At 31.8% G+C, this 23,204-nt stretch overlaps 3 protein-coding genes across 4 annotated transcripts in view; all 3 read left to right on the top strand.

Moving 5' to 3' along the window:
- LOC134716239 (uncharacterized) overlaps positions 1 to 23,204 on the top strand; it is a 40,174-nt gene that overhangs the window by 9,976 nt on the left and 6,994 nt on the right. For both annotated transcript variants that reach the window (XM_063579113.1, XM_063579112.1), the window contains exon 2: positions 23,005 to 23,028. The gene's annotated coding sequence lies outside the window, so the exon portion shown is untranslated. The remainder of the gene's footprint in view (positions 1 to 23,004; positions 23,029 to 23,204) is intronic.
- LOC134716237 (cholinesterase-like) lies at positions 410 to 4,193 on the top strand. The gene is made up of 3 exons (XM_063579111.1): positions 410 to 1,973; positions 2,650 to 2,911; positions 4,013 to 4,193. Exons 1-3 carry the CDS (start codon positions 770 to 772, stop codon positions 4,164 to 4,166), a joined length of 1,620 nt encoding a protein of 539 aa, XP_063435181.1. The 5' UTR covers positions 410 to 769; the 3' UTR covers positions 4,167 to 4,193.
- Positions 18,164 to 23,036, top strand: LOC134716883 (cholinesterase-like). Its single transcript, XM_063579898.1, has 4 exons — positions 18,164 to 19,434; positions 20,762 to 21,023; positions 21,617 to 21,768; positions 23,005 to 23,036. Exons 1-4 carry the CDS (start codon positions 18,231 to 18,233, stop codon positions 23,034 to 23,036), a joined length of 1,650 nt encoding a protein of 549 aa, XP_063435968.1. The 5' UTR covers positions 18,164 to 18,230.

The following is a 23,204-nucleotide window of genomic DNA, read 5'->3' as shown; positions in this document are numbered from 1 at the left end:
TCCTAGCACTGGCTTGAATGGAATCCTCACGTTTTTTTCATTACTGAAAATCCCATCTTTGATAAAAAAAAATTAAATTGTCTTATATCATATATGATATCGTTTTGATTTTCAATAGGTGAAGCTTAATTGCTTATGATTGTACACTTGGTTACATAGGTGTAGGTACCTTGAAATCTGTAAACAACATTCACATATTCAAATTAAATATTTAGTACAATTTATGATAAAATGGCAAAATACATGTTAAAAATACATGTTTTAAACAAATGTTACAGGATTTTTTACTTTCAAGACTAGTTTTCCATATTATTCAGTTTTAACCTTGGACTCGGTTTGACAATACCAATCCTAATTTTTTAAGAATGTTTGCATCCATTGAAAAAAATCTATCTTCTTAAATTTTTCACTCAGAAACTATTATTCAGATTAGTGTTCATTCTTAAAAATGTTTATATTATATATGATTTCATTGTATATTCTGCTGTACAATACATTTTTAATTTACTATGTAACATCTTGCTAACAATCCTTGAAATCTTGAAACGTCAGGAGTGGCACGTACATGTACATGCATCGGCCAAATGGATATTTAGTATCGTGAATAAATTACTAAAAAGAGCAAAACACTTTTTAAAATGCATGTTTAAACAAATGTTACAAGAGTTATTAGGTAAATGTTTTGACTTTCTAGAATAGTTGTCAATATTTTTCAGTTTGAATCTTTGACTCGGTTCGACAACAATAATCCTCATTTATACTTTGGAGAATGTTTGCACCGTGCTTTCTTTTAATTGTTTTTCTAGTAACCAATTGCACATCAGTAAATACAAAAATAAGAACGAAAATAGGAAAAATTGAAGGGTTTACTCAGATTGTACTTGGTAAAAAGTTGATTACATGCTTAGGAATCCCATTTGCCGAACCTCCAGTCGGAAATTTAAGATTTAAAAAACCTATTCCAAAACGGCCATGGAGAGGAACAAGAAAAACTCTGAAGTTCGCTAAATCGTGTTCCCAGCCTACTTTCTTTACCACTAATATTCCTGCAGCCAACCAAGGTGAAGACTGTTTATACCTAAACGCGTGGATTCCTCAAGGAGGACGTAAACGCAAACATACAATGGTATGGATTGTTGGAGGAGGGTTCCTTACTATGAATGTTATTGGTATTGATCCGAAAGCTTTTGCTGCATATACAGATACTATTGTTTTCACAATAAGTTACAGAACTGGACCGTTAGGTTTTCTATATTTTGACCACTACGATGCTCCTGGTAATATGGGACTGTTTGATCAATCACTAGCAATCAAATGGATATATGACAACGTGAGAAGATTTGGAGGAAGTAAGCATAAAATAACTTTATTTGGACAAAGTGCTGGCGGAGCTAGTGTGAATTATCACATGCACTCCAAATTTACGCGCCCATATTTTCAAAAAGCAATCATACAAAGTGGAGCAGCTGATACGAAATTTGGCTATCATTCCCCTTCTGTAGCATTTAAAACTGCTAATGATTTTGCCGAGCAGCTTGGTTGTAACATGGCCTCAGTAGAGGATAAGATTGAATGTCTTCGATCATTACCAGCATCAGCAGTGTCGGCAATACAAATTCCTCCTATTCCGAACCCTCCGTTGTTTATCAGGTTTCATTTACCTACAATTGACAAATGTGGATTCATTTCTAAATCACCAATAGAGCTCGGGGAACAGCCTCTTCCCAAACATATACCAGTTTTGTTAGGGGTTGTAAAAGATGAGGTATCGTTCTTTATGGCTTTTTACGTTAATTTGCTGAAGATACCTATAGACATCAATGATGGAGTTATAACCAGGGATGAGTACTTCAGACTTCTCCCACTTGCCGTCGCTGCGAACAATGCAACTTATGCTAAAATCGCTGGACACTATCTTCGTCCATTCCTACCAGATGAACCGCGGTCATACTTAGATGTCGCCATAAACATAGGTTAGTCGTTAACATTAAGATATTTATGAAATAATGTCCAGTTTTGCACAATGTTTTATTTCTGTCATTTAACTTTAGTTTTACATTTTTAAACTATACTGATATTTTTTTTTTAAATAAATTCAGTCGGTTATTTCTTTATACTGCATTCCATTTCTATTGTCAAGTACCAATTAACTCGTCATTGTTTCCAGGATTAACATTTTGAACGCCAAACTCGTGTTTCATTTACAAACTTCTCATTAGTGACGCTCGATAAAAAAGTTAAAAAAGCCACGAAGTTGAAGAGAGTTCATGATCCAAAATTTATAAAAGTTCTTAGTAAAGAACAAATTGCTACGATTCAATTGATAATGCAAAATGATGGTTATTTTGCAAATCATTGAACCATATTTACAATATGCCTAACCTTTACTGTTATAAAACAAATTGTTATTCAAAACTCGAATGAAATCTATTCTTTCTGTATGTTAATATCGTGATTTAGGCATTTTGTGAAATAATTTATTGTAAATTGTGTTTTGCCACAAACATACTGTGCATCTTGAATAGCAATAACATTTATTCATTATAACGATAGTGAAACACATTTAATGATAAAAATAACGCTTTAAAAATGTAAATAGTATATTAAAAGTTTTGTTGTTTGATAAATGTTTAAATATGATAATTGCAGGTTCAGACATTAATTTCAAATGCCCAGTCATAGAAGTTGCACAGGCTCTTTCCACAGTGAACCCTGGTAATCCTGTTTACATGTATTCCTACGAATATAGGTCATTATTTCCACCCGTACCTCAATGGTTTGGGGTAAGACATACAGCTGAACTGGCCTTTGTATTTGGTGCACCATTGATAGACCGCGTCAACTACTCCGACACAGATAGATACGTCAGCATGAGAATGATGAAATACTGGACAACATTTGCTAAAACAGGGTATTTGATCTTTGTTTTTAATATTATCACTAGTCAATTTATCATGGTAATACCAACTTATTGTTCAGAGGTTATATGACAATACATATTTGATTTGATTTGAGTTGACTAATTGTTTTGAGCTTAACATAAAATTTTCCGAAGTTAGGAATATTTTTACCGATTTGTCGTTAAAGAATTGAAAATAAAAAAAATCATAAATAATTTCCTTGTCCCTACCAAATGTTGAAAATATTGCCATCGTATGAATTTTTATTTTGGAAATTTGTAACCAATAACAATGTGTTATGTACGCTTTAAATTTTTTGACCAATAATACATTATAGACTAAAAAAATGAGAAGAATTACTACTTCATTCTTGCAAGATTTATAGTATAACATTGTTTATATAATTAAACAGCCAATATAAATGACATTCAGACAATAATTTGAATAGAATTTTCAAGATTAAATAACCTTTACTCGTTACATTTACATATTTTGTAAGATTGGCCATTCAAAGTACACTGATCTTTCGTGCGGACATAACAGAAAGATCTGAATATTTTTCAAGTAGTTTATCAATTAAAAAAACCAACAATAACAAAAAAACATGCATACATTTTCAACTTCTTGGTAGATCTATTGAGTTTATAATGTTTACTATCGGAATAAAAATGAGATTAAACACACAAATTAACCATCAAAAAACATTTAAGAATAAAAACAATATAACAAAAGACGAGTAGGGTAAAAACTTACTACGAATCTATACTTAATGCGTCAATATGACCGAGTTTTAAATGCTAGTATGTTCCATAGAGAATGGTATACATCAAATAAGATATTTTACTTTCTCAGAAAAATTAAAAGTTCGATGCAATACCGAACAATGGTGTTAGGTAACTACTCCAATTCATTTCCGGTAAAATATATGATTATTAATTTTCGATTTAAAATAAAACATGATTTCTTGCTGAACAGTTTTGTCAATGTTTTTTTGGTAATCTAGTTTTCATTATTTTCAATCCCAATGTGTATTTAATGGATTATTTTAATACAAATTTTCTTTTCTTAAAAAATACAATAATGAGTCCCTATATATGATTATTCTTTTTTAGAAATCCAAACTTCTGTAAAGACGCGTGTAACGATTGGAATCGCTATGACAGTCGTGAGAGGAAGTACTTGATGATCGACAGTGACTGTCCTAAAAATGGCCAAGGGCTAAGGGAAACACAGTGTGCTTTCTTGAAGAAAGTACTGGCCCCGTGATAGTAATTAATAAATAGAATTATAAAATATGTTCTATTTTAATTATTTTCATTTCATTATAAATGAATTGTCAAGTATGAAGTCCAATGAAATATTTAATTACCAAAGACACACTATGTGCTTGTTAAACATTACGATCTTTGAGAATGAGACAAAATCGATGTGAAATATTAAGGTAGTACAGGCCCCGATTTGGACAAATTGTATAACTATTGAAACCAGAAAAATAACAGCTAGATAAATGATAGTACAAAAATTTAAAAACAAATATGACCCATAGCAATGAACGACATCCACTGAAGTACAGTACAAATTAAACCAAAAAAAGGATGTGGTATGATGGCCATAGATACATACAGGCAACAGTCGTATACCACTGTACAACAGTCATGATTCGATTAAGCAAAAAAAAAATTAAAAAAACTGGTACTAGGAAAAGTACATCAAATTTTAGAGGAAAATAATGAAAGAATAGAATAACGGAAACACATCTTTCGAACAAAAATCAAAGGACGTTGAAGTTCGAGGTTCACAGTAAGAAATATCAATACAAAAAAGCAATATATATGAAGTTCTTAAATGACAAATGTTACACAAATCTAATGACAAAAACCCCGATTGTACGATTAATATGAGGAAGGCGCTACCTTAAATGCCAGCTTTATACTAAGACAATGTCCTATGTTTTGATTAGTTGTTTGTTGGTTAACGTCCAGTGGCAAATATTTCATGCATGTTTAGAACAAATGTCCTAGGCTACATTAACGTGTTGTTTATGTCTAATAAAATTATAAGTTCAGATAGAAAGTGTTTAGGTAACGAACATTGAACTTGAAAAGGCATGAGGGGTTATGGTATTTTTCCTGAAAAAATATTCTGGTTCATAAATTGATGAAAAAAAAATCTGTTCAAGCATAGGACAAAAAAAATGTTTTTAATCCAGATCTTCACCAAAAATGATTTTATCTTTCAGATATATATGAAAATTAAATTTAATTTTTATATATATCTTAAAACATAAAAATTTCCCAAACCGCACATGTAAGTCTGTACACAGTAGTTTTTTAGGTGATAATAAAGGCTGTATAATAATTAGGCCGTTTTTGCTAATTTGTTATGATAAACTTTAATACTAGTGTTAAATTTTGACTAAATATATATATAATTTTAGTTGAAGGTCTTCAGTAAAAAAAATCGGACTCAAATAAAAAACAATTGTATTACATGCACATGATGTAGCTTACTTTTCAAGTTTTTATATGACAGCAAAATAGAATTGAGAATGGAAATCGGACAAACAAGCATGTAAAAAATTTACTGAATCATGTCATATAGTTGTTTTCAAGAAGACACATTTGGTTTCCAGACAATAACTTGAGTATAAGTGAGTGGATCTCTATGAAATTTTACTAGAAGACTCAATACACAAAAGGAAGATTAGAATTGATTTTGGGGTTGTGGTACAACATTATTGGGGTGGTCTTTTTTTCCAAAAATTACATTGATTATACTCATCTTGTATATATAGATTCAACAAATACTGATTTGGCAGGAGATGCACTCAAAATAGGGTGTTTTAGATATTTTATCTGTAGTTTGTGCATTTTTCCTATGATTTGTACTTCTTGATAATCATGATAATGTTGATGTGAGTATCATGATAAAGAAAATATATTTGGTAACTGTAAGTATATATTCACAATTGACATGCACCAGAGCAGGAAAAGAATCTTCTTTCCCTTTATTTCCAAAAATGCACATGATTTTTTTTCACAGAAACACAAGTTATTTGGTAAATGAAACATTTGTCAATGTTTGAAACTTTCAGTAATAAAAAATTAGTTTAGCTTGTTTAAATGTTTCACTGATTGTGTGAAAATTTTAACAGCAATGTACAAAATACTTGATAAAATTGCATTATCTGCATAATCATTGATAACTTTCCTCACAATAAATTCACAAGGACATAGAACTAACACATTGTCCATGCTATTCTGATCTGAGTTTTATACATACATGTACATATACTGGCATGGCTGTGCTGTTTCAAGCTGTCTTCTTTTTCTGTTTCTTAAGAAGTATTTGTTTAACCTGTTCAGTTACTATAAAGTGTTACAATTCTTATTTAGACGCAACACATAAATAGTGACCAAAAAGGTACTGCTTTCACATGAGAGGAGCTAGAAAAAAAATTAAATGTACACATTTTAAATATTTTGTAGGACTTACTATCATATGAAATTAATAAGGAGATATGTATATGTAGTTCGAGACTTCTGCTGAATAGAAATATGTGGGTCTACCTAATACCTGTTCTCAAATTAGTTTAAAGGATCCAAAATAAAATATATGTTTGATTTCAACTGACATAAAAAAAAATGGTGTTATCTATATGCTCAATATACATCTGCGGTCGTATCAGGCTGTGCATGGCAAAGCATTTTTTTGCCTTTAGGTTTGTACTTTTTTTTGGTTTTGGTCATGAAAATAAATTTGTAAGTCTGTTGTGAAGTGCTAACATGATAATACCCTAATTTTAACTAAATTGTCATTTTTTTTTACCCAACTTTTTTATGTTCGTGTACCAGACATAAGTTTATTCTGTGCTTATTTTGTAGACTTTCCTTGTTTACAATAGAGTTACACCAATATAATTTGAGTCCATGTAGAGTCATTGAAAAATGAGTTTTAAAATACATCCAAACAATCCATGATCCTGTAATGAGGCCAGTACCCAAATTCCATACATCATTACATGTATGGTTAATTTCAAATCCTTAAAACTGGGATATAAACAGAGATTTTGTTTTATTTCATGCTGTAACTATTATTTTTGGAAGAAAAAGATGTTCATGGTAACACATTTAATTTGCTCATTTTATTGGAACCCAATTGAACCTTTCCATAGATTCACCTGATAGTTACCTGTCCATTTAAACTTTTTGCAGTTCTTTTGTCCCATTGAACAAATACAACAGGTATTGTTCTCTGTATAGTTTATAGTCACTCAGACCTTTAAATTTCTCCTAAGAGAAATCTATCACTCATTAATTAATCTACCAGAGTAAAAAGATGATAATAAGAAAATTTCACATGGTGAAACAAAACTTGTAAGATTTTTGCAGTTTTTTTGTTGTTGAATAGGTGCAATTTTGTTACTGAGTACAATTTTGGTACTGTGATGTCATATCATAAGTGTGTATTGCTAAATAGGTGGAAATGAGAACCTGATAGTGATATAGTGATAAAGTACTTGGTAGTGTGAAAATGTTTTGATCAGGGATAAACTGATGCATAAAATATGAAGGCGACTGCTACAGCTTGAATTTTAAAGGATGTAGCCCACATTCTTCCAAGTAACATGCCCTTTATATACCTATGACTGTTTATTCTCATCATGACATGGGTTATCATAATAACTCCATCTTCCCATAAAATCCAATTTTGGACAATAGTGAAGCATACAATATATACATTAGTCAGTTCTAAATGTACTACTCATACTCAAGTCTCCTTTTATGATTAAACTAAGAGAGAGAAAACAAAACAGTTTCCATTTCATGGGACTGTATAAAAGAGGGACGAAAGACACCAAAGGGACAGTCAAACTCGTAAATCTAAAACAAACTGACAACGCCACGGCTAAAAATGAAAAAGACAAACAGAAAAACAATAGCTCCACATGCGGCACCCGTCGTGTTGCTTATGTGATTACAAATCCGGTAAATAGTCTAATTCGGTAGGTCAAATTCATGAAATGGAAGGGGATTGTAGTTACGACGTAAGGAACATATCCGATATCATTTGTGAAACGGTTATTCCATAACAGTCAACCAATATAAGGTGTGACATAATCAATGAAAAGATTTGTTGAGAGTTTGCCCATTTAAGAAGTACAGAATTAGACGATTGTGAATTATTTGAATGTTTTTACTTTTGTTAAGTTTTGAATTAGTCTGTGGGGTACCATAGGATCCAGAGGGAGACCCTTTTCTAGGGAAAAAAATGATGATTATATAGGGAATAACTGAAGCTTGACAGGAGCGCCCCGTCAGCCCCCTCCCCCCTTTTATGAAAAATGCTATTTTCGCCTTTGACTACATGAATAACCGTGATCACATTCAACTGTATAATTATCACTATTCCTTGGTGTGGGGAATAATGATATGTGGCAGATGAACATAAGGAGTCATGGTCCACCAGTGCACCGGAGTTTACCCCGCATGCCTGGCATGGCCAATTTGTAAAAAGAAATGCGAAATGTATTGCTTGCAGAGTTTTTTTCTGTGTTCCCATGGCTGGACGGAACTTTTACTTTAAATATGTTATCGTTAACTATGATTCTGTGACTTTTGAATGAAGTACCTGTGATTTTTTAGGACATTTGTTTTGACCTCACTGATAATTGAATGTTGAAGCAGACGAAACATGGCGTCAGATGTTGTTGTCATAACTTCGGTAATTTCCGTGGTACAATAAAATTTAAATAAGCTACACAAGTAGCCAAAATTTCTGAATTCTTGGTTTTGCAAACAAATTAAAAATCATGTCGTATTTAACATCGAAATTATTCCGATCTGTCCCGTTTTTACAAGATCGCGATTAAACGAGAATTTTGGCAGCCATTAAAAAAAACCAAATCGTACGAGATTTAACGAGAGTGACGAAATTTTTCAGATGGGTCGTCTAGAAAGAGTTATCGTTCTTTGTCCCAAAACGATGCTTCTACCATAAGTGCCAGCATAGCTGGCATATTATACAATCGACGCCAAAAATATAGAATGTAACATTAACGACTGCATCACTTAGAAATATTTTTCGTAAAGTTTACAATTCAAAGAAATTCATTTAACTGTCCGTTCAAACACTATCAAATTCACAATTTTACCGTCAAAGAATTTATTTTTAGAGATTTTGCTGGAATTTCATGAGATGAGACATGATCTTTTTAAGTGAATTATTATGAAAATTCAAATATTTGAATATTGTTAATGAAAATATTCCTAATCTGTGTTTTTTGAGAACATTGTGTTGTTTTTAGTTTTTGATGAATTTATAAATTAGCAGGAAACTTAGGTTCTAACTCCCTTAGTCAAAATGGACCTACAGTTTGATAGGTTTGGCTGTATTTGTAATTTGCTTTTAGTCATATAGTTATGCACGTGTTCAAGTGTTATACACCATTGGAGATTTCAAACATTTGAATTTAAATGTTCCTGTTGCAGGTACATTAATCATGAATTTGTACAAATTGTTTTTTTTAATTCTCTATTAATAAGTTCATACATTATTTAGAAAAGTAACGTCCAAACTCAGGCAAAGTTGTTAGTAGTTTGGTTTGAAGATTATTGTTTATCCTACAATTGATTGACTTATCAAACATGAACATCTTAACATATATTGCTAGCCTGTATTTGTATACTATATAGGTATTGTTTTAAACTCCGCCCACTGCCGGTCTGTATTTGTGTATTGCTGCCGACGAGTGTTGTACGAACTTACTTGCCATAAGAATGTGCACTGAAATCGCATTCCAATCACGTATTTCTGTGTCTTTGTAAGTTCTAGTCTCCGATCATCGACCCATTTTTTTGCTCATTGACAAACATGAACATTAAAATTAACTCCATGTTCTTTTGCGTCAATCTTCAAGTTTAAAATTTGAAGGTAAAAATTACAAAATCATCAAAGCAACAATGTCAATAATCACTGAATGTACGGACAGTTCGAACCTCTGAAGCGTCAGACAAATCAAACCTTTTTGCCTTATATCGGACAATGTTTTGTTATAATTTAGCAATTTTACCTGACCATATCGGGAAATAGGTATTTAGTCGGATCTTAACACGTACGTGTGATTTGTTTAAACCGGTTTTCGATAAAGATATACGAAGAAATGTCAAAATGTTTAGGACTTAATTAAATCCGTATTTCGGTAAGATTGTGCAAGTATACGATTTTTATTGCGTCTTACACTTTGAGAAGCGAATAATCTGTAACTACTTTATTCAAATATTCTGTAAAAACGTTAATTTTGAGCTTTGAAAGTCAAGTGGGTAGAGAATTTTTCCTGAGGAAGTTTTAAAAAAGTGCAAAAAAATATTTTTACAGTGGGTTAGCTTTCATTAGTCTTCACTATCTATAGATTAACAAATTTTGGTTATATTTATAATTCAGAATCATCATTGAAGGTGGAGCGCGATTGCGCAGTTAATTAATTATATGGATGTGCCATTTGTATGATGAGTGACATTCCGTGGTATTATGTGCCAATTCGAAAAAGTTATACGAGAATTGTCTCCCCTTAACAGGTTCATTTTTTTTATAATTATGTTTAGCTTTCTGATATAATTTTGAATAATTACAAAATGAATCAATGCAATATATTTCAGTTTTTGTTATTGATGTATCAGAACAATTGATGTACGAATATAATTTCATAAATTTGAAATGTTTAAAATTTTTACATACCAATATAAAGAACTTTTTATAATTTTGAAATAGACTATGAATAAATTTTACTTCCTTTCATGATAGATTGATTGGGAAATGAGCCAGAGTTATCTATTTGTGATCACAGAGAGGGACTAGCAAGGAAATTTTGGTTGCAGCTAATTCATTGTTAAAACAATGTTCCACTATAAACGAATGTTATTTTATACAAATATAAGGACTTAGTTAGCTAAATCTACAAATTTTATTTGAAATTATGAATTTTTATTGCAATAGATTATATGCTATATAATTACACACTGTTGAAAACAGTTGTTATGTTTTAATGAGTAACTATTAAATTTGAGCAATGCATAATTGTTGACCATGCGAGATTCTGTTCTGCTCATTCGTCATCAGCTGAATGTGTGAATACTGTGTCGTGGATATTAATGGATTTCAGATCGAAAACAAAAGCAATAAATGTGAGCTTTTCTGTCGTCGAAAGCAAAGAAAAACAATGTTAAAAATAAGTGACAGGATAAAAAGAAAATCTATTTAGCAGTATGTGTGCTCGGTTCGAAACACAATAGAATAAAATTCACTGAAGCTCGTATGACAGATGTTACTTAGCCTCGTATATACACAGCTAAAAACTGTTAACACTTAATGTCTATGTCTACTGGATGTTCAAAATTTGGTTTAAGCGTTCTAACATTGTTGTTTTCGTTTCAAGGTATGTCATGCAAACCGATTGTACGTATATGATTATATATAGTACAGCAAACTTATGGATGTTTGACGAAAGGGTCCAGCAATAATATAATAATATGGCTTTACTCATCTTTGAAACTTAATCAAGATGTTAAGATTACTATTATCATTTTATAGAAACGATATAAGTCCTACGAAAAATAATAGTAGTTTACACTTCATTGTATATAACTTTATATGTTATCTCAGAAATATTGCGATATTTACATTACTGTTAACATTGATACGTTGTAGGTTCATGGAGAATACCTCGCACATCCTTCATTTTTTGTCTACTTTCTGACAATCCCAATGATAAGTGTTTTTAATTGACAGTTTTATGATAATATATGTCAACCTCAAATGCTGTATTATATTAATGCTGGAACTTTAAGAATTGTATATGACATTAGGGCAGACTTATGACAAAATAAAACATAAGCAGTCATTTAAACGAACTTTTAAGATGGTAAAAAATGAAACAAACTTATCACTGTTTTTGCCATTATATTATCAAGTATATGTTAAGTGTTTTATACTTATCGACCAATCATATATTAGGTTCAAGCATAAGTTCAATACCAGTTAATCTTAATTTGGACTCAAACAGTTATTCATTAAAAGAGGGACGAAAGATACCAGAGGGACAGTCAAACACATAAATGGAAAATAAACTGACAACACCATGACTAAAAATGACAAAGACTAACAGCCAAACAATAGTACACATGAAACAACATAGAAAACGAAAGAATAAGCAACACGTACCCCACCAAAAACTACGGGTGATATCATGTGCTCCGGAAGGATAAGCCGATCCTTGTGCTACCCGTCGTGTTGCTTATGTAATTTCAAATTCGGTAGTTCACATTCGGTAAAAGGGAAAAATATTGTAGTTACGACAGAAGGGACATATCCGATATTATCTGTGAAACAGTAATCAATCAACTTTCAAAATTTACGGAGGGATAATTACAACCTTTCCATTTGAAACTCTTGGTTAAATAACTTCGTTGTGAGCAGCAACCCTCTATCAAGAAAATCATGATAGGAAATACAAGCACGGAAATATCGTATCAATTGGGAGATATATACCCCGTATGCAGGTGCTGCTGGAATGTTGCTACCTACAAATGGAAAGTTCACAATTGGAAAGCTGAATGTAAGTCAAGATATGAGGCCGACTTAAATGTATATGTTGTATCCTTTATCTCTAGTTCGATGGAATAGATGTGTTCAACATAGTCACCACATTTAGAATTATTTAGTGAGAATATCATCTTTATAGCCGAAAGTAAAGTTAAAGGAGATTTCTTAATTCTTATATTTCTCAAGTGGGCAAGAAGAGGGGCACAATTGGTTCCCATTGGCATGCCGACAGTCTGTTGACTGATCACTTTTAAAACTTCCAGATTCTCCACGAACTCAAACCTCTCTCTAAATTATTAACATCTATCCTCCGAACGTAACAAATATGTTGTCAATCAAAAAATTATGCCTGTTGATAATGTCAGTTTCACATAATTTTTTGTTTTTTGTTTGAATCAGAGTTATCCTGTACAAAGTAGGATTTATCCCTCCCTAAGACAAGATACGTGTAAATACGTTGGTCATTCCTTTTTATAATACAAAGCAATACCAACTCTTTAAATTTGTCTTTAAATTGAATGTGGAATACTTGTGAAAAGTGTAAAAAATACAAATGTTTTAATACTATTGCAAGATGAGAGTTAGTTTGTATGTACTCTAAAAGATCTTTGGATTTTTAAAAATATCCACATCTGATTCACGCCACCTCTAGAATAGGCAGTTTCAAAATAACTGTGAAGCCCGGCTTTGATTACTGATAAAATAGATTTTAATAATTTAGAGAGATGTTTGAATTCGTGGAGAATCTGGAAGTTTTAAAAGTGATCAGTCAATTGACCACTAACACGAATTTCTTATCAAGCAATTATAGTAGTGACCACAACCACTTGCTTTTTATCAACTAATCTTAGTAGTCAACACAACCAATTGTTTATTATCAACCAATGACAATCATACCACATCTTCTTTTTTTATATTGACAACAATCACTTTTTTTGTACAAACAAATGATAATCTTCATTACAACCAATTATTTCTTATTCAATTGCAGATTTGACCACAATAATTTGTTTCTTATCAATAAATTATTGTAGTATTGATCACAACCAATTGTTTTTTATCAATCAATCTCAGGCTTCACCACAACTACATGTTTTATCAACCAATTACAATGTTTACAACCTATTGTTTATTATTAATCAATTAAAGTCTTGACCACTAACAATTGAAGTCTTGCCAACAATCACTTGTTTCTTATCAACCAATCCTGTCAATGATAAATATGTAGATAGTTAAAAATTTGAAAGATATGTTAGAGTACATACAACTTTTGTAAATAATATGTTATAATTTAAACCAAAAACAGTACTAGTTATATAAAAAAGTATAAGTTGATAAATACGATATGTCAGTGTCATATCTTACTACTAGAATGTTTTGCGGTCCTAAACTTTAGATACCAATATAGTCGTCTGATTTTTAATTTTACCTATTGCGTCCCTTACCTCCTGTCCGGCCTGCGTTCAATTGGAGTTTCTGCCACTTCTTCGATTTTTTTTGTCAACAATATTTGTCTCTTTCTAACCGATTTACGAGATTTGATCATCGGTAAAAGTCTGATACTTTCATATACCTCGTTTTAAACTACAGAAAAATTGAAAGAACTAGCCATAGTTTGATTACCCCCCCAAAAAAGTACCCAATAGTGATACCAATATTTGTTTTATGAGGGAAAGAATAAAAGTAAAAAGACAAACATACCGAGGAAAATTCAAAACGGAGAATCTCTTATCAAATAATAAAATCAAAAGTTACAACACAACAAACGAATGGATAACAAATGTTATATTTCTGACTTGGTACAGGCATTTTCCTATGTAAACAATAGTGGATTAAACAAGGTTTTAAAGCTAGCTAAACCTTTCACTTAAATGACAGTCACCTTAAATTATTTTATATTGACAACGATGTGTGAACAAAACAAACAGACACAATAGGTAAGAATTTTAAAAACATTGGGGTACAACAGTCAATATTGTGTTACAACTTTAATCTCTATAAAAAAAAACCAAAACGTAACAAAGAAACACATAAAGGGACATAAAACAAAGCACACAAAAGGAAAATCAAGAATATACAAATTTACAATAACACAATGACGGGATGTATATGAAGTACAGAGCCACGTCAAATGTAACAATGAAACAAAAATAAGGCATATAGACAAACGACATTAAAACAAAAATGAAAGAAAAGAATACAAAAAATTAACCATACCTTGATAATAAGCTTAAGGAGGAGGAGCGAAAGATACCAGAGGGACATTCAAACTCAAAGATCAAAATGATAACTCGACATAATTCTTCGTAAAACCACTTCTGATTCAAACTAAACCCATCTCTGGAAATGAAATCATTGCTTGTCTTTTTATAATTGACAGGATATTTGTTAATTTTCAACAATCAATCGGCATTCCCATTGGAAAAACTTTGCGACACTCTTGTTATTGTACTCTCATTAGACAGACTGTATACATGGGCTTCTCATGAAGTATGAGAAGAAGCTAGCATTATCCTTTAAATGTACCTTACGCTTTAATCAAAATAGATGATTATCTTTCACAAAACAAGCCAAACTTTGTGACTATGTCAAACGTACCTATCCTATCGAACCTAATAAAAAAAAATATGTCAGTCTAATGCCTTTATTTACGATTAAGGAATGATTTCAGCTAGCCAATTATGAATGTTTTATTTCACTTAACTAACATACCTGCAGTGTCTACCTTTTGAGTACATATTTCACTGTTGATACGCTATTCTAAAGATTGCATTTTCTTGTAATTAATTCCGTGATAAAAGATTGCTGCTCACATGGAAAACAATGACATAAAAGCCCGGTTCTTCTTCGTTTAATATAACTGAAAACCCAAAGGCCAGGTTGAAGAACGTTAGTTTATATGATTTCGCACTTATTATCAATAAATAAAACTAGGATGCTAGCTGTATTAACTGAAAAAAATCACCAGCTGCCTGTGAATTTGAAATAGAAAGCCGAAAAGATCTATTAACATGTATTGAGAATAAAAACATTGTTATTTCACGGTACATTGTTACGTCCTTGCTAGATCCGGTTCCCTTAAACCTTAGTTTCAAATTGCTCATTCGGTAACAACGAATGTCTTAAACTGCATTAGTGATAATTGTTGGGGTCCTCAATAAAATGTTGGGGTCCTTAATGCAATCAAACTTCGTACGTTATTTGTTCTTTTAAACTTTTCGATTCGAGCATCACTGATGAATCTTTTCTTGACGAAACGCGCGTCTTTCGTATACAGTTGTACTTCTGGAACCTATTACGAGTTTGTTGACCAGATCCTTTATTATGTACAAAAGATTTTAATAAAGCAAGACGAAAACAACATTGAAACGTTGACAGAGAAGATGATAGTATCAGCTTCAGATTCTAATTTCATCATGTGGAAGAGTACATGCATTTACCCTATCGACATTTTTAACTATATTATTTAGGTGTACATAAAAGACGACGTAAAACATACGTACCCAGTCCATTGCTGTCCTTCTTCTGTTGCGAGCGACCGGTTCCATTCAAAGTATTGGTTACGTCACATTGTCAGTTTAAATTGGTGGCTTTGTCAATGTCATAATTTAGGAGATAACTGTATTGTATTTTAAGCTTGGCCTTCGTAAAACGTAGATTTTACTGTCGCAAATTGAGTTTACCTAGCGACGCGGAGCGGAGATAGGTAAACGGATATTTGCGACAGTAAAATCTACGTTTTACGAAGGCCAAGCTTAAAATACAATACAGTTATCTCCATTCTAATGCAACATATTAAAATAAATGTCATTTAATAAATATTTTGGCTTAAAAATGGCATAAATGAAAAAGTCCGCGAAACTGTTGCATTGTCTTTAGCATCTAAACAATGTGACGTCATGTGTTTACTCTGGATGTCAAACATGAATACTAAACATATTTTTACTTTTCGTACGCTTCAGAATGGTTTCAATATAGACTAAAAGAAGATTTTGAGGCTCAAAATGTGAATATCTTGTTTATTTTTTGAGAAATTACATATCCCATAATTCAAAATGGTGGCTTTCTTAGTTACGGACTGGTAGAACGTGGAATCTAACCCCTCAAAATATTTATCAACGTCCAATGAAAATTGTCGTTACAAACTAATTGCATTAGAATGTTACATTTCAGGACCCAAAAAATCATTTGTACATTTCAAGAAAAGATATATTGTACTTGTACAAATTACGAATAAGGAAAAAGATCGGCATTTTTTCTTCTTTGTAAAGCTCGTTTAAATACTATTCATATGTTCCATAATTGTCCGAATACTGTGTATTTATTTTGACCGGATGAACCTGAAAAAACCTCCATTTGATTTAATCCGTAACATATGTCTCAATCATTTGACCTACGTTTTTATTTTTTTTCAAAGTTGATGTTGGGTTCAACTTTCATAGGTAAACGGCGTTTACATATACCACTGAAAATTATCATTGATCACAGATCAGCATGCACAGCTTAAGTTTCTTTTTTATAATTTTATGATGTTGAAGATGCATTGGTGCTTATAATCATGTATTTTAAATGCATATCACGACCAAAACGTGTTTATGAACAATATGAGATAGTAGTTACCTGTGAAAGATGGTTGAAATCCGTACAATCGAGATACTTGTTTTGGTAATCAGATTTGACAAATTTTCCGACATGACAAATTACAGACAATAAACATTATATTAATTAGGTAAAAGATTCACTGGCTACGAATAAAATGTTTCAAATGGTGGTTATTGTTACATTTATCTAACAATAATCACCATTCCACGTTTTCAAGTCCCTTTTAAACAACAGTAAATAAAAAAAAAAATCATACAAAATCAGAACATGTACAGCAAAAACGCACAAAAAGCAAAGAAAACGCGCTTTTATTGCTATTCTTCGTCTCTAAGATACAGAAAGGTTTTCAATACAGAGCTTAATGTAAAAGTAAAATATTGAGAGGTTGAGATGGTGCATAGCACTGCATTGAATGTCATTTTCAAGTCTTTTTTTATTACTATCAATCATATCAAATAAATTGGTTTATTTCCCCATTTTTATCACCGATACTTTTGAGTTTTGTCAAATGTTTTTTTTATTTTACTTATTAATATAAGTAATGCCCCTCAAAACAGCAGTGAAATGATGTAAATAAAAAGAAAGATAATGTAAATGGTGAAAACACCCCTTATGTTAGTGAAACTCCGGTCAGGTTATAAGAGTACTACATGTACATGAAAGAAAGTAGAATATTTAGACTAGAATAGCAACACGTAAACAGTATATGACTTATTTGACTAGGACAAATGTAAATGATCTGACCGAAAGCGTGTATGACTTTGATCGTCAGTCTTGGTGACAATGCTAAGCATCGGTGAAATGAATCATTTTACCTTCAATGAAATAATTTTCTAGAAATTGTAATTAAGATGAATGATATTTTTTTCAAATGTCCTATATCATTATTTTTCCTAATGAGTGTACATCTTGCTTAAAAAGGTTTTGGTACGAGTTTCTCATTCCCATTTAAATTCAGCGTTTTATATAAAATGTGAAAAAAAACCAACTGTTAATTACAAAACATGTTTTAAAGGAATGTAACAGGAGTTATTAAGTATATGTGTTTGCTTTTCAGACTAGTCCACATTATTCACTTTCAACCTAGGACTCGGTTCAACCACATCAATCATCATTAAGTTTTTGAGAATGTTGGTAACGTGCTTTCCTTTGATCTTTTTTTTCGTGACCAATTGTGCATCATATAACACAAAAATATATACGAAAACAGGAACAATTAAAGGGTTTACTCAGATTGTGCTTGGTAAAAGGTTAGATACATTCTTAGGAATACCATTTGCCGAACCTCCAGTTGGAGTCTTAAGATTTAAGGAACCTGTTCCAAAAAGGCCATGGAGAGGAACAAGATACACTCAGAAGTTTGCTAAATCGTGTTCCCAGCCTGCTTTCTTTACCTCTAATATTTCAGCTGCCAATCAAGGAGAAGACTGTTTGTATCTAAATGCATGGATTCCTCAAGGAGGATGTAGACACAAACACTCAATGATATGGATTGTAGGAGGAGGATTCATTACTGAGGATGTAGTCAGCAGTGATCCTAAAGTGATTGCTGCATTTACAAATACTATTGTTTTTACAATAAGTTATAGAACTGGACCATTAGGTTTTCTATATTTTGACCACAAAGATGCACCTGGTAATATGGGACTGCTTGATCAATCACTAGCAATCAAATGGATATATAGCAACGTGAGAAGATTTGGAGGAAGCAAGCATAAAATTACTTTATTTGGACAAAGTGCTGGTGGTGCTAGTGTAAATTATCACATGCTATCCGACTTTACGCGCCCATATTTTCAAAAAGCAATCATTCAAAGTGGAGCAGCTGATACGAAATTTACCTTTCATTCTCCTTCTGTTGCACTTTTTACTGCCAATGCTTTTGCTACGCAGCTTGGTTGTAACCAGGCCTCAGTAGAGGATAAGATTGAATGTCTACGATCATTACCAGCATCAGTAGTATCGGCAATACAAATTCCTCCTATACCGATCCCTCCTTTGTTTATCAGGGCTCATTTACCTACAATCGACAAAAATGGTTTCATTTCCAAATCACCAGCAGAGCTCATGAAACAGCCTCTTCCCAAGCATATTTCCGTCATGTTAGGGGTTGTAAAAGATGAAGTATCCCTCTTCATTGCCTTTTACGTTGATTTGTTAAAGATACCTATAGACATCAGTGATGGAGTTATAACAAGGGATGAGTACTTCAGACTTCTCCCACTGCTCTTTGTGGCGAGTAATGCAACGTATGCTAACATAGGTGGATACTATCTTCGTCCATTCTTGCCAGATGAACCGCAGTCGTACCTAGATGTGACCATAGATATAGGTTAGTTGTTTACGTTAAATAAAGGCCACAGTAGTATACCACTGTTAATACAATAATCGTCACTTTTGTTAAACTTTCTATTTCTGTTATTTATTAACTTTTTTGATAAGTTTCAAGTTACAATAGAAATGAAAGGCATCAGTAGTATACGGCTGTTCGAAATGCATAAATCGATTGAGAAAAAAAACAAAACAAATCCGGATTACAAACTAAAACTTAGGTAAACACATCAACTATAAGAGGATAACTATGACACAACAGAAACACAACATTAATATGTAACACACACAAAAATGAACTGAGTATAATAATGGCCATTTTCCTGACTTGGTACAGAACATTTTAAGAAAAAAGGCGGGTTGAACCTTGTTAAATAGATACATACGACCGAAATCAAAAATTATTATTTTTAAGAAAACAATGTTTTTTTAAAATTAAGTTTATTTTCAAATACCAACTACAAAAGTATGTGTTAGTATAATACGATCTTTTTTGTGTGAAAACAACTGCTTCAAATGAACGGTAGGTATGTGCTCAAACTGTATTTTTAATATTAATTTAAGAATCTTCTTGTTATGACGAGAAATCATTGTAACAAAATAATAAAATTGAAAACACATTTTTTTAATGAACATCTTAATAAAAATAAGGATATGTGTATTTTAAAACAGAGGAAACGAATCAAATGTTTTCGATTGATTGATTGTTATTTGCTTTCGATCAGTAGCAAACATGTAGCAAAGCATATACATGTATAGTATGAACACAAATTAATGAAAAAAAAGAAATAGGTAAATTCTGCAGAGTATTAACTATGATAAAGACTACTTACGAAACTACCAAAGAGGTCTCAGAGTGTAGCGCGCTAGACAATCTCCTTATAGGAGACATCAGATGTATTGTCTTCAATCAGAAAGGTTTCGAAATTACAGCAAAACAGCCAAACAGATTCTCTTAATAGCTTGAGTTTCATCGATATAAAATTCTCGAACATCGATCAAGGCGAGACAAATCAAGGTAACCAAACGAACCATGAGGGATTCACATAAAGTCTTTAAGATGCGATGTCATATGCATATACAGGATAAGTATTGCCTGCTCATCGAGACCAATTTAGCAAAGTCTGAGCTAAACATGCGAAAGCATCGAAGATGAATCTCATTTTATTCTGAATTGCAAGGTAAATAAGAATATCGCGATAGTGTAAAAAAAAAACTGTAAATGATAACAGTAACTCGTTATGAATGTCATGCGTATTATCGTATATTTATTTTTCTTTATACAACTTTTATGTGTTATGATAATTGTTCAAATATGATATTTGTAGGTTCTGACGTTAGTTTCAAATGTCCTGTGATAGGGGTTGCACAGGCCTTGTCCACAGTGAACCCTAATAATACCGTCTACATGTATTCCTTTGAATATCCAGCATTATTTCCACCCGTACCTCCATGGTTTGGGGTTCGACACGCAGCTGAAAATGAATTTGTCTTCGGTACACCTTTGATAGAGAGCATCAACTATTCCGACACAGATAGATACGTCAGCATGAGAATGATGAAATACTGGACCACATTTGCTAAAACAGGGTATTAATCCTTCCTTTGAATATCTTTCACAGTCGGTCAATATCAATCTTTTGGAAACTAAACGTAAAAGTTTCTTTAGTTAATAATTTATTTCTTGATTCGTCGTTTCAGAATCTAAATATGTAAAATCATTTATTTATATATTCCTTGTTTACGTAATCCAAAAATATCGCAATTCGATTTTTGTTACAAATAACAACTTTGAAAATCCAGAATGCTTATTGTATGTAAAAAATGTGTGGCGTTTATGTTACCTTATTTAGTCATGAAAAGAAACATTGCATCCCTAATACAAGAGCCGGTGTTAATGACATTTAGATAATATTAAGAATACAAATACAACATTATTGAACAGTTTTTTAAACATAGATTTGTTCCTTAATCTACAGTTTTAAATTTGAACAAAACATGCATGATGCAATTGTTTCCTTATTTACATTTTTGACATTGTTTGTTTTGTTCCTACGTACATAAGTAACTGGTTTTCAAGATGTTCCATCACAATGTATATTCACTGGATTATTTCATACAATTTTTTCTTTTCTTTAAAAAAGGTTTATAAAAATTATTGATATTATGAATTAATTTTGTAGAAATCCAAACTTCTGTAAAGACAAGTGTAACAAATGGAATCCATATGACAGCCGGGACAGAACCTACCTTATTATTGACAATGATTGTCCTCAAGATGGTCAGGGACTGAGGGAAACACAGTGTGCTTTCTTGAAGAGCGCACTGGGCCCCGGTATAATAAATAATAAATAAAATCTCGAAATCTGGTTCTTTTTTAATCATTTATATTTCATTGTTCCAATTTTACTGGTTGAATATTCAAGTATGATGTATCTACCAGAGACAAAATTACGTGATTTTAAGCAATTAAAGGCCACAATACGGCCTTCAAGAATGAAACAATACCCATGTGAACAATTGAGGTATAAAAGACCCGGACATGAAGAAATTGTACAACAAATAACGGCTTGGTTTATGATAAAACATAAAATGACATTAAACTGAATGACAGTGGAAATTAAAGAAAAAAATAAGAAGATGTGGCAGGATTGCTAATGATACATAAAGACAACAGTATTAGTATACCACTGTTCAACACGTCAATTATAAGAGGAAAACAACTGAGCAACAGAATCACAACGCTCAATCAAATGTCGAATGACGTTGAAGTCGACAGTAAGAAATCACAATACTGAAAAGCAAGCTATGGAAATTAAGCTTTACAATTCAAAATAGCAAATTAAACTGACCGTTCAAATTACTATTTTTAATTCAATCTGGTATGTCATTGATGTGTTTATGTCCGGGTTTTTACATCAAGACATCGGCTATGATATTAGAACCGCTCTTGAAGATCATTGTCATTTCAAAAAACTACATTGTAGCTTGTATATAAATAATGTAACAATACAATTCGAACGTTTCGTTTTCATTTTTCAAATTGACAAATTAAACAGTTAATGCAAATAAATAAACGACCAATATCACATGTGTTCTCCTGCTCATATTGATTAATAGAAAATAAGTTTTTCGACTCAAATGCATGACGACTTAATTTAAATTAAGAAGAATAAAGTCACAAAAGGTCAAACAACCATCGAATTTCGAGTGAGAGCGACACAAAATGTAGATAAAAAAATAGAACAGAAACATTATTCTCAAAATAAATGTTTACTACGACGAGTAACACGAGACTCGCTATGTTATAGACACGAGTATTCAAGAAGGGTATGTGCAATATCAGCTTCACGTGTTAGAAACAATGAGTACCATTCATTTCTATGTCCAAGTAAGCTCGTGAACGTATTAAGTAGGACTATCATACACACAAACTACGTTTCGGGTGCTGTTAATAATTTAAACCAGTTTTAAAACATTTTTTTTATTAAGAGAAATTGTCTCACTAAAACAGAAATTATAGATTGAAACATAACTGAAACAGTAAAGTATTTTATTTTTATTTTTTTAGGCGAAGAATGGAATAACCTAAGAGGTACGTAATATTAGTTTATGTCTTGTAAAACAAGTATCAAGTCATATTAAAAAAAAAATGTAGGACACTAAACATCGACTTATTACAAGCCGAAGACACAAGAAACGTAAAAACGAAAAAAAATCGTAATTTCAGGGCAAAAGCTCCTGTAAAACGTTGATAGATGTTTCCACTGT

This window comes from Mytilus trossulus, chromosome 4, assembly GCF_036588685.1.
Source record: "Mytilus trossulus isolate FHL-02 chromosome 4, PNRI_Mtr1.1.1.hap1, whole genome shotgun sequence".
Lineage (NCBI taxonomy): Eukaryota > Metazoa > Mollusca > Bivalvia > Mytilida > Mytilidae > Mytilus > Mytilus trossulus.
The sequence above is the reverse complement of the archived record's forward strand: the minus strand, read 5'-3'. Positions and strand labels throughout refer to the sequence as shown.

Coding starts and splice junctions, on each gene's coding strand:
- LOC134716237 (XM_063579111.1), top strand. CDS start 770: ATGTTTGCACCGTGCTTTCTTTTAATTGTTTTTCTAGTAACCAATTGC. Junction 1,974..2,649: donor AGATGTCGCCATAAACATAG/GTTAGTCGTTAA, acceptor TGATAATTGCAG/GTTCAGACATTAATTTCAAA. Junction 2,912..4,012: donor ACAACATTTGCTAAAACAGG/GTATTTGATCTT, acceptor ATTCTTTTTTAG/AAATCCAAACTTCTGTAAAG.
- LOC134716883 (XM_063579898.1), top strand. CDS start 18,231: ATGTTGGTAACGTGCTTTCCTTTGATCTTTTTTTTCGTGACCAATTGT. Junction 19,435..20,761: donor AGATGTGACCATAGATATAG/GTTAGTTGTTTA, acceptor TGATATTTGTAG/GTTCTGACGTTAGTTTCAAA. Junction 21,769..23,004: donor GAAGAGCGCACTGGGCCCCG/GTATAATAAATA, acceptor TTATTTTTTTAG/GCGAAGAATGGAATAACCTA.